Source organism: Micropterus salmoides, unplaced genomic scaffold (assembly GCF_014851395.1).
Source record: "Micropterus salmoides isolate LMB-PRFRI ecotype aquatic unplaced genomic scaffold, ASM1485139v1 Ms_hic_scaffold_6, whole genome shotgun sequence".
Lineage (NCBI taxonomy): Eukaryota > Metazoa > Chordata > Actinopteri > Centrarchiformes > Centrarchidae > Micropterus > Micropterus salmoides.
The window spans coordinates 2,405,616-2,417,574 of record NW_024044348.1 but is presented as its reverse complement, the minus strand read 5'-3'; the positions used below and the strand labels follow the sequence as shown (position 1 = coordinate 2,417,574).

Below are 11,959 nucleotides of genomic sequence, written 5' to 3'. Positions count from 1 at the left end.
GTAAAAGTGACTTTAAATTGTAAGAGCTGTATCTTTTTTTAAATCCGACCCTGAAACTGACGGCAGCCGTCAGATTAATGTAAAGTTTATCTACTGAAGAAACTGTGTGAAGTGGTTTCTGCGCGGCCCTCTGCCGCCCCCTGCTGGTACAGACGACTCTGAACCCCAACATTAATCCCAACATGTACAACTTTATTTAAATAAACAGGACAGTTAAAATAGAGGCTCTAACTGTCTGGAGAGCTGAAAGTAGAAAAGAAGAGGGAAGGAAATATCTGAACATCAGAAAGTTCTTTGTGTCTGTTTTGGACTAAATGTGTCGATCACAGCGTGTTGGCGCTTCTTCTGCCCTCAGGTGAACTCAACACCTGAGACTTGTTTCTGAATGTCAGTCCGTGATGCTCACCAGCGTCTCTTCAGTTCGACTTCCCGTTTCGCTCAACGTTAATATTCCTGATTGTCTTTTCTCTCTCAGGGAGGAGAAGCGTCTGAGACATAATTCCCTCTGCCGTGTGATGGGCAGAGTTTACCTGCTCGCCACAGCAGGGCGGCGTCCCACCTGCCTTCGCATTACTCAGCATCGTAGTTTCACCTTGCGCCGCTGTCTGCTGCTCAAAGTGATTTAAGAGTACAAGAAGGTTAACGTCTTAAAATAACACCTTTTATTGACAAAGTCCTTCCCAGGCCGTGTGACGAGGCCTCTGAGGACGTGTCGCGCGGTGCAGGAATCTTTAAACAGACGAAGCTTCGGCGCCGTCGGTCTGCGGTCCCGTCAGGAAGCTGCCGAGTCTCAGAGCGAGTCGTCCAGCGGCGCCATGAGCAGCTGCAGCTCCTTGAAGACGCTGCCGTGGCGGCCGACCTGCGCCGCCTTGTTCTTCACCATGTTGCTCAGGTTCTTCAGCTGCTTGCAGCACGCTCTGCACTTCTGGTGTCTGCAGCGACACAAACATCATGAAAAGCAGAACTTAGAGAGCTGCAGAGGACAGCGGGGTCAGCGACCACTTTACGGAATCTAATCTTAATCGGTTGATCAGATTTGTTTTAGTGGCGTCCCGAGTCCGTCACTTGACTCCACTGAGTGAAGGAGGACACAGTCGTTCAGCTGATGCGAAGCTTCAACAGTCTGAGTTCATCTTCCAAACTTCTTCTTCCTCGGAGGAGGAACTCAGACTGTTGAAGCTTCGTATTTTCTTCAGCTGAACTTCAGGACGACGACTGTGTCCTCCATCTTTTAGTGTAGCCGAGTTATTAAGAGGAACAAACATTTGCTTACCGACGTCTGTCTTCATTAATGTCAGAGGGGTTTTTAGCAAAGTGGACTTTAAACTTTGACTGAACCAAACTGACAAGAGTCTGGTTCTTTTGCATGACGCAATATTTCCCTCCTGCTTCTGACACATTTCTGAATCCAACAGAAATAATGTGCAGAAAGCATCAGATCTATACGTCAAAGCCTGTTGTGTTCATTATCAGTAAGTGTTAGCAAATCAAACGTGTCGACAGCTGTGAGATCCGCCGGCGACACCAGATCCAGACTCACCGCTCCTCTCGCGTGATGTCGACTCCGACAGAGGGCGTGGCCTTCAGCGTGTCTGAGATCAGCATCCAGAAGTGTTTCATGATGAGCTTCAGGGACGTGCAGCCGGTCTGCATGTAGCTAAACACACACACAGTCAGGACAGAGCAGAGATATGGTCGCCTGAGCGCCGGCAGAAGAAGACGGCGTTTTCTTTTCCAGATTAAACAAAGAATCAATGAGGCTAAAAGTCAGGGGAGTGAATAATGACCCCCCTTAAAGGAGCAGGAGAAGCCTCAGGTCTGATTCTCTTCAGCTTTATTGGCATCAAAGTCAAACAATATTGCCAAAGCTTAAAATATAACAAAAGAAAAATTAATTTCATAGCTCACTGAATAAAAATAACGGGAAAAATGTGTATTTAAAAAATAAAAATGGAAAAATTAACTTGTGAATTTAATTCACATAATAAATAAAAAAGAAAAAGCGTTTGTGTGTTAAAGTAAATATAAAAATAAAACACTCACCTCTCATATTTGCTCTGCAGCAGTTTTTCGATCTGAGGAAGAATGGTCGTGCACAGGTCCAGTTTCCATAGAGACCTGAAACATCAACAATCATCGTTTAACGACTGCTTTAACGCGTGAGCTTAGTGCGCAAACGTTTAAAAATACAGAAATGGCCCTTTACAGAAACGGCTCTGGCGATACAAAATATATCGTGTGTGTTTGACTCACGGTTGAAGGTTGATGATGTTGAGGATGTCCACAACAATAGACAGGTCATTCATGGAGACGGCGGCGTCCAGAGCGCTCTGCAGAGAGGAAGCACACGGGAAGTGAAGAGGAGGGAAAAGGAAGAGGTATCGTGGCGGCTTTTCATTGGCTGCTGTGCGTCGTCGCTCACCTTGACGTCCTCTCTGGCCCACACGGCTCGGACCGTCTCCAGGTTCTTGTGACGGCTGCTCAGCATCACGCACATGGTGTCGTGACCCTTCTTGATCTGAGACAGAGCCTCCTCGTCGCTCAGAGCTCCGGATCGGTTGTTGGGCGAAGACTGAGGAGAATAAAAAAATAAAAAATACTTTACACAGCTGAAAACACCGAACGCGCCAGGATCCAGGCAGGAGCTTTAGTTGGCGACACCGACGGCTGCAACTACAATTATTTTCATTCTCTGTCAAACATCTTCGGGATGAATCGGTTGGTTGTTTGGTCTATAAAAATGGTGATCAGTGTTTCCCAAGAGGACGTCCTCAAATGTCCTTTTTTGTCCACAAGAGATTCAGTTTACTGTCACAGAGGAAACCAGGAAATATTCACAGGTGAGAAGCTGCAATCAGAGAATTCTTTTTTGTTTTAGTGGCCCAAAAGGATGAATCCATTATCAAAATAAATGAATAAATTAATTAATTTCATAGTTGACACCCAAGTCGCTCTAATCCACAGCTAGTCAAAGTTTTATTTACTACTTTGTGCATATTTCAGCCAACAGCCGACCTGCGTTTTAAAGGTCTGACTGCCTGAAGGCGACTGACTGAATACAAACTCACAGGCAGGAAGTCGGCCACGTTCAGGCCGATCGGCTCGTTCCTGTTGCTGAGGATGATTTTAGGTTGTGGTTTAGACTTCGCCGTGGTAACGGGAGGCTGAGTCTGAGGAGGAGGAAGAGGCGGGCCGGAGGCGGGGGTGTCGGAGGGCGCCGGGCTGATCACTGATGGGGCGGGGCGCTTCCCGGAGGAGACCACTGTAGGCTCCACCCTCTGGACAGGTGTGGAGAAGGCCAGCGGAGGAGCCTGTAACACACACACACACAACAAAAGGTCACATGACCGTCTTTATTACAGCTGGTGAAAGGTGCAGACGCCTTCACAGACTGACCGACTGCTGCTGCGTTCACTCACCTGCTGCTTCTCAGGAAAAGGAGACATCATGTCCTTCAGCTGGCGGCCGATCGCTAATATTGTCTCTAAGAAGAAGAAGACAAAGCAAACGGTCTTCACTGTGTCCTCCATCGCTCGGGACACCCTGAGCAGGAGGTTTAAAGATGCCACCGCAGCAGAGCAAGAAAACACCAGCGAGTGGTGGAAGACGTACGGAGATCCTTCAGTAAAAGTAGTAATACCACAATGTAAAAATACTCCGCTACAACTTCTGGATTCAAGGTGTTACTTAAAGCTGCAGTCTCTTCTTTGTTGGTTTACTGCGGGCAGCAGAACAAGCTGCAAACACACCTGACAACAATTTAATAGTTGACAACAACTCGATTAACCGCCGCAGCTCTGGGCTGTAAGGAGAACAGGAAAGCAGCAGTCGGACAGATAAACGCTGAGCCGAACGTCACTAAGAAGCGCCGTAAAGCCGAGAAGCTGCAGATTCAGCTGCTGATTCTCTCCATTGTTCATGAGCAAATATTGATTATAGCTGCTTTAAAGCGTGCAGTGAATGTGGTTAATGAGACGAGAGCTGTGATGGACTCACCGTCCTCTGGAGGAGCGGGGAAAGGCTCCGATATCTTGGGAGGAGTGCGAGCTGGAAGACAGGAGGACTGAGTCACTGACGACCAACTCGGATAAACGGCTGAACTGAGATCAGAAATCTGAAACATCTTGTAAAACTAAAATAAATCACATTAACATTTAAAGGGTATTTAGTGTGCAGCAGAAAGAAAAGTGAACCCTGATCCACACCGGAAACAAACTGAAGTGGAGGTCAGTAAAACCTGAACCCTGAACCAAACCGTTTGTCATTGTTTTCATTGGAGGATCAGCTGACTGCAGGTGTGACGCTGTGGTCGACCTACAGATGGCGTTCTTGGGCTGGAAAATCTCCTTGTAGTCTTCTGCGTTGTGGATTTCAGCTGACGACACCTTCTCGTCCGCCTCGTCCTCGCTGGGGCTCCGCCTCTCTCCTTCGGGGCTCCGCCTATCAGCGTCTGACCTCTGCCCCACCCTGGTGACATCACAACAGGTGACCCAAACCAGAATTTTACTTCTGTTTATTGTTTTTTTACTTTCCTTTGATAATATTTTTGTCGATTTCAAAGGAGACTGTTTCAGTCTCAACACAAGCTGCTCTACAAAAACTGTCAAAGTTATGACTCAAATAAAAAATATCTGATCAAAGGAAACGTAAAGACAAAGCAGTTAGCGGCGCCAATAACTAGTTTTGAGTCAATAATTAAGTCAATAAAATGTTAAATGTTACAAACGTGTCCAAGGTGACGTCAAGTGTTTTGTTTTATCCCAAAGAGATTTACTTCTTTAAAAAACTGGTCGATTACAACGGTTTTATTTTTAAAGTTTGAGCTACAACCGCTGAGCTGAGGATTTATTTACTGACGGCACTCTGTGACATCACTGCGTCGTCAGAGCAAACATCGATGCACGTGAGACGTTCGGCTCGTCTGGTGAATGAAAGAGCTTTTTTTACGCCCAGATTAGGGTTGGTCGATTGACGATGCGATCATCCGTCGGTGACGGCTGACAGACATCACCGCGTTGAGCGGGCATCGTGATTGTAAAACCCCGCCCCCTGCCGAAAAAAGAATCAAAATTTTTCTCACTATACCTCCATGTGAAAGCAGGTTTTCATCACAACGAACCTAATCATTCTAAAATTTAAATCCATCAGCAGCACGTTTTATAAAGTCGCCTAAAAGACACAGAACTCCGTATTTTTCCTCCCGCGTTATCACGGCAGACAGAACGCCGCCTCGGACTGCACAGGCGGCGTTCTGTCTGAAGGATGGTGGATCGTCGTACCTCTGGGAGCTGCAGGTGGTTGTGGGTCTCTCGTAGTTCCTGCGCAGAGCGGCTCCCTTGGGATCCTTCGGCTCCGTGAGCGGCTGGTTGTCCTGGATGATTCCCTTGATCACGGAGCCGCCGCTCTTCTTCACCCTCTTCAGATCCACCACGTAGGACGACACGCTGGAGAGCTGGTGAGACACGCCGATCTGACGGGCAGAGAGGTTAGAGATGAGGAGTTTTTATTACAGCAGTGAAGTTTTTCTCCTGGAGGCGGAGCTACGCACCAGCTGTTGGTTGCAGACGGCCAGGTCAGAGACTTTTCCCCAGCCCACCGGCACCACGTCGAAGCAGCGGTCGGGCTCCCAGCCAAAGACCCGCAGAGAGTCGGTGGACCCGCTGAACAGACAGCCGCCGTCCGGGCTGAAAAACACACACCTGAACACACAGAGGTCAGAGGTCACATTCCAGCAACACGCCGGCCAACCTGCTGCACTGAGAACACTCACCTGACTGGAGTCGTGTCGCCCTCCGTCGAGCCGATCATCGTGAACTTCTCCAGATCCCACAGCTTGACGGTCCTGCAGACAACACAGAGACAAACTCGCCGTCAACATCCGGCAGAACGCATCGTCCCCGCGGCGTCTGAAACAGATCCGAAGGGTGGCGTCCTACCTGTCGGAGCTGCCTGACGCCAGCAGGTACTCGTTGGGGTGGAACTGCACGATGTTGACGGGGCCGGTGTGAGATTTGAACTCCGTGATGGTCTTCCCCTGGGTCAGGTCCCACAGCTGAGAGACCAGAGAAATCACACTTCAACATTCACCGCTAATGTCGGCGTCACGTCAGCCACACGGAAGCAGAGAACAAGTCAGACTGCAGAGGACTGAAGGACGAGGTCTGTGGATTTGTCCTCCATTTGTTACAGACGTAAGGAGATTAGAGATCACTTCACGGCAACCAGGACAGCAGGGGTGATTACACACACCAACAACTCTTACAGCAGACAGAAAATACAGCCTGAGAGCTGATTTGCAGGACAAGTCTTCTTCTTCTTGTCCTCAAATCTCATGTTCAGACTGAAACAGACTTCCTGTCTGTGGCTCTCAGCTGTGAGCCCATTGGTTCCTGCTGAAGATGTAAATCTTTAAACAGATGTATAGCTGCTCTCTGTTGTTGGGGACTACTTTCAGCGGCGGATGAATCCACATGTGTGGTGAGTGTTTGGGGCAGCAGGTCGTGTCTGTGGGACCGAGTCTGAACATGAGATTTGAAAATAAAGTGGATAAATATGGATTTCATTTTCTTCACTTTGATTAAATTGTTTGAACTCTTAAAATGTGTGGCTTGTAAAAAGCGTTTGAGCCAGTTGAAGTCGCGGTGCGCTTGTGATCAGGGTGGGAGCGCCTCACTCTGAGTTTCTGATACTTCAGACACAGTTTGACGGCCGGCTCTCTCGGCTCGTACCTTGACGGTGCAGTCGTCGCTGGCTGAGGCCAACCACTTCCCATCAGGACTGAAGGCCACACTTCTCACCGCCTGAGTGTGACCCTGCAACACAAACACCAACACGACTTATAAGATATATCAAAGGGCATCGCACAAAACCTTTCTCCTGGATTACACTCCTTCTGTTTCAGAGGATGTTGACGTTTGATATGATAAACCTTTTACACATTTACACGGCTGTGACTTCTTTCACACATGCGACAACTTGAGGAAACTTTTATATCTTAAATATTATTAAACTATATTTTCAAATGTGCTTTGCAGAAAAGTATTTTGTCTTATTTAACACAGAGTGTACCCTTACCGTGTACCTGAACACATATCCTTTCCTGCGCACATCCCACAGCTGACGGACGGCACCGAGAGACAGAAATATTTCATCAGTGCAGATTCAGAGTAACATCACATCTTTTTACGCACAGGTTTGAACTTCTATACGTGTGACGACCGTCTTCGGCAAAACTGTAATTGCTCCTCACACAGACAGCCATGTAATCTCACACACTCCCGTTTGTACTTCTATACTTGCCCCAAACCTAAACAACTAAATGCCAAACCCAAACCCTGAACTGAACCTAAACCAAAATCAAACCTCAACCTTCAAACAACAACATCTTACCCCTCAAACAGTCCTTTTTGAGGACCGTGTTTGAGCTTTAGACCTTGGAAGTGAGGACATTTTTTGGACCCTCAAAGACACGCCTACCTTGATGTTTGTGTCCATGGAGCTCGAGGCGAGGAAGTCTCCAAACGGGTGGAAGCCGAGGCTGGTGATGTTGGCTTTGTGTCCCATCAGAGTCCTTAAAACTGGAGAAGACAGGAAGCGTCACGCCAACAGACAGAAGGACCGATGGTCGAAGAGTCAAACGGCCAGTTTGAGAAGAAAGAAAAAGATGTCTCCTTCAATCCCTCCTACATACTTGTCAGTGTTTCCCACACATAGACCTGGGCGGGCCGCCGGGTGCATTAACGACCGCCCAGGTATCTCTGTGACCCATTTAAGCATTTTGCATAGAAACACAAAGAGAGCGGTTGTCTGATATCACATTACAAGACGGGGACACGGTGGATGTTTAGGTAAAGCAACAGTGAACACACCAGAGCAGGTGTCACTGGGTACAACGCTGGTTTCACCTTCAATCTTTTCGATAGAATCTTTATGTCAGGGCTCACTGTATACACCTTATAACAGCTTTAATGTTAGAGCACATCCGTGTTTTCATGTTTTCCATAAGGTGAAACGCTGATCCTTTTGGTTTCTATGATCCTGATGTAAAAATGTTCATACAGTTTCATCTGCAGCACAGTTACTTTAACGTGGAGCCTGGCGTACAGACGGTGAAGAAAGCTGTTAAAGGATTTCACACTAAGAGAACAGACTGAGTCTCACTCTTGGCAGCCTCCATGTCCCAGACTCGTATTGATCCAGACTGTGAACCGGTGACGATCTGATCCTCCGACACGTTGAACTGGACACACTCCACCGGGTTCTTGTGACCGGTCAAACTCTGAGAGACAACAAACACACAAACACACGGTCAGGATACACTGCGGCTGTAGACTCCTTCTACGTGTGGAGGCTCATTACAAAGTCACAGGTCAGAGAGCTCCGTCTGTTCTAAGGTTTGCTGGTGGCGTTCAGAGGTGTCGTCGTGTAGCTGAGCTGCAGGGAGGAGGTCTCACCATGATGCAGTTGGCCTTGCTGACAGCCCAGAGGTTGACCCTGCAGTCCTCCCCTCCTGTGGCCAGCAGGCGGCCGGAGCTTTTGCCCAGAGCCAAACAGGAAACTCTGCTGGAGTGAGCCTCGAACTCCTCTGTACAACAACACAGGAGGACACATTTAGTTCTGCTCACGGCGGCTACGCCCTCTTCTTTTAAACTGGAGCTAAAGATGTTCTGTTAGTGAATCCAACATGAATTAAAACAGCATTCTTCACGTCCGGTGTGAAGAAGTGTCTGTGTTGGATGACTGCAGCAGTCAGTTTATCAAACAGTATATGAAACAGGAAGAACAAAGTTTGTACTCACGCAATCGCCACGAGATCTTGGTGGTGTTGGCGGCAGCCATACTGGTCACACTGTTTGAACTGCTGGACCGCCGCTGAGGTTAATTCATGAAGTTCAATCAGGATCAGCGAGGACACACATCAGCTTCACTCTCTGCACGGAGCTTCATTCACCTGCAGACACACAAAACACACAACGTACGAGTCAGATACGTAAACCTGCTGACCGCCACGTCAGGAAACCACAGGGAACATGTCCCCTCTTTCACACTGGAACAGTATTAGCACATTCATGCACTTTACTAGGCTGGTGAAAAAAAATTGATTCTTAGATGCATCGCGACGCAGACTATTCTGAAGCGATTCACAAATGTCAAAAATTAAGCGTAATACTGACGTAACGTAAAAGGCGGAACTCTGAAGTGCAGCGCCTGGACAGTCTGTGACGTGCAAATAGGGCTGGACAATAACACAATATCATTTCTTTCAATAACAATGTAAAAAATGTTCAATAAATGTTTGATTTTATTCACTTGAATCATACATGAATTAAGACTTAAGTTTTTTATGAAGATGTTAATTCTGTTGAAGAAAAAGGACTGAAAAAAGCTCTTACTTAATTTAACTCGTGCACATTTGTTCACAAAGATTTTATCATAATAGTTTTGAATGTTCTATGTCAGATTTGTAAAGTGTTCTGACCATAAAGAAGAGTTAAAACCACAATTACTTTCCCTCAGGAGCAAAAATCAGCCTTATGGTGATAATTATCGATATTGAAAGATATGAAACTTTTTATTGTGATACCATTTTTGGCCGTATCATCCAGCCCTACGTGCAAATAACGACACTATAATGCACAATAATGACAAGATGGCTGAGCGAGAAGTCTGACCAGCGTCCTTTGCAATAAAGCTGGCGTATGGAAGGACTTTGGAAAAGAGCCACACTGTATGCAAGTTGAGTCAAACTAAACTAAAATATTTTGGAAAAGCAACAAACACGTCTGGTTTTAGCTGCTGCCAACCAGAGGACCATCGAGCACGCCATGTCAGAGCTTCCACCTGACTTGGGAAGGGAAAAGCGAATCACAAACTCTATCGCAGCTTTTACTGCCAAGGACTTCTGTCCATACTCAGTCGCTGAGAAGCCGAGCTGTCACGCACTTACAGCCGAGATACGACGTCCAGTCTCCAACATGTACGCTGCTGCAGGCACAATTTTCGGTTCCTGTTAGTTCTCTGCTATGCTGCGATTTATGCTGGCAAACGTAACCTTCCACTGCAAATGCTTCCATTTGTTTTATTAAAAAAAGATAGTAGCGGTAAATTCATTAGGGATCATTACAAATACTTTTCTTTAAGGAGTCACACAGTGGGAAAAACGATTGCTTTATAAAAGGGGCCTCTGAATCGTAATCGAACCGTAGAGTGTCTAGAGATTCACTCCCCTACTTATTACTAACTTCGCTTCTTCCCTTTCCTGTAGCTTTGTGCTTCTCCTCTCTCCTTCTGTCGCTTTCTGCAGGTGTTTGCACATGTGGCAGGTTTCCTCCTGCTACAATTATTAATATTAGTCCTATTATTATTACTATAATTATCTATACCATTATTGATTTTCAGTCTGTTCAACTGTTACCTTTACTGTCTGTACACACTGGCCACACAGTAATAAAATAAACGTAATACTGCGAACTTTCTGCAGCATTCGATATGATACTGTGATAACGGAACTGAGTCAAAGTGTATTATTGTTTGTAATGTTATGTACATGCATAATATACAATGAAATGATTTATTCAAAAGGTCACACATTTTCATAGATTTGGGTGTACAAATATTTCTGACCTGCCAGATTCTGTAACACCAGAGGACGAAAAAGCCAAAGTGTTGAAAGATACGAATGTTTGTACTAAAACTATCTGAATATATAAGCTCAGATGGTTTTGGTTTAAAAGCTTTCCTCTTTTGAGAACCTGTGTGAAAGAATTTTGTCAACCACTTGTTAAAATCAAGTGATAAACAGCTGACAAGTTAATTAAAGAGAGATTCTCAAATACACTAACAGCCTGGCAGGAGACAAAGGCCTGCTGTGAGAGAACAGGATGAAATAAAACAACATAAACAACAGACCGAAGAAGCAAACAACAACAAACCTTAAAAACCAGGTACAGAGACACCCGGAGAGAATAACAAAAACTAATCTACAGAGCGCAGACAACAGTTCCTGCTGCTCAGCTCACAGGATAAACGGCTAACTTCAGCTAACTTGATGCTAAGTTAATGTTTAATAAGCTTATTAAGAAACACCTTTGATCTTAACGTCACTTTACAGATTAGCTGTCGTTCAAAACAAATTAAACGACGGAGAAACAGCTGAGACGTTCAAGTTAGCTGGTTTTATTAATTAACTTAAATTAAATTTAAGGATTCTTAGTTTAATGTCACTAATCTCTGGTGGTGAACTAGCTAACGTTAGCCGCTTAGCATGGGTTAGCCTTAGCTAATTAAAGCTAGTTGTTGTTGTTGTTGTTGTTGTTTCCGGTAGAAACGCGTTCACGGTTTACCTTCGTCTGTCCGCCGCGAAGCATCTGACCGAGCGGGTTAAAGTGTGAACGTTAAACCGGCAGCTGGTCGGTGTCTCCGGTGTCTCCGGTGTCTCCGCCGCTGCTGGCAACTTGTTGACAGTCCGGTTGCTCCTCAGCTGCAGCTTAGCAACTGAGACCCGTCACTTCCGCTCACGTCATATATTTACAGTTTGAAACAACTTTATTAACAAATATTTTTTTTAGACCAAACATCATTAATAAACCTTATAAGCTGAAAGTAAACAACAATAAAAGCTTTTTCTTTTTTTTTTTACTTTTCCGTTTGAAACAAATTTAAAACAACAATCAAGGTAGTTTATTAGTCATTATCTATTTTTGCCCCCAACTTTCCTCATATTTACACACATATTACTTAACAAAGCTGAACAAACATAAATAGAAGCTGTTTTTGAATTACGGTTGACGATGGATGGATGTTTCCGCTGACGCCATAAACTTACTGTTTGAAATAACTTTATTGACGACTACTTTTTTGGAAGCCTTTTCTCCCATTTTATTCAAATAATAAAAAAAAATACTTTACAAGCTTAAAGTTAACATAAAAGCAGCTTTTTTTTATTGCATTTAAAAAATAT

At 45.4% G+C, this 11,959-nt stretch overlaps 1 protein-coding gene across 2 annotated transcripts; it reads right to left on the bottom strand.

Moving 5' to 3' along the window:
- Nucleotides 1-171: 171 nt before the first annotated feature.
- katnb1 (katanin p80 (WD repeat containing) subunit B 1) lies at nt 172-11,500 on the bottom strand. 2 transcript variants are annotated; one of them, XM_038702256.1, is made up of 20 exons: nt 11,343-11,500; nt 8,799-8,950; nt 8,454-8,584; nt 8,161-8,278; nt 7,477-7,577; nt 7,075-7,116; nt 6,729-6,812; nt 5,937-6,052; nt 5,771-5,842; nt 5,549-5,699; nt 5,280-5,470; nt 4,256-4,467; nt 3,997-4,047; nt 3,420-3,484; nt 3,069-3,311; nt 2,423-2,572; nt 2,254-2,330; nt 2,044-2,118; nt 1,541-1,657; nt 172-932 (listed from the first exon to the last, which is right to left on the bottom strand). In XM_038702256.1, exons 2-20 carry the CDS (start codon nt 8,836-8,838, stop codon nt 791-793), a joined length of 2,178 nt encoding a protein of 725 aa, XP_038558184.1. In that variant the 5' UTR covers nt 8,839-8,950; nt 11,343-11,500; the 3' UTR covers nt 172-790. The 2 variants fall into 2 exon arrangements, with proteins under 2 accessions (XP_038558184.1, XP_038558185.1); XM_038702257.1 differs by having other exon boundaries at nt 4,319-4,467.
- Between the last annotated feature and the right edge of the window lie 459 nt (nt 11,501-11,959).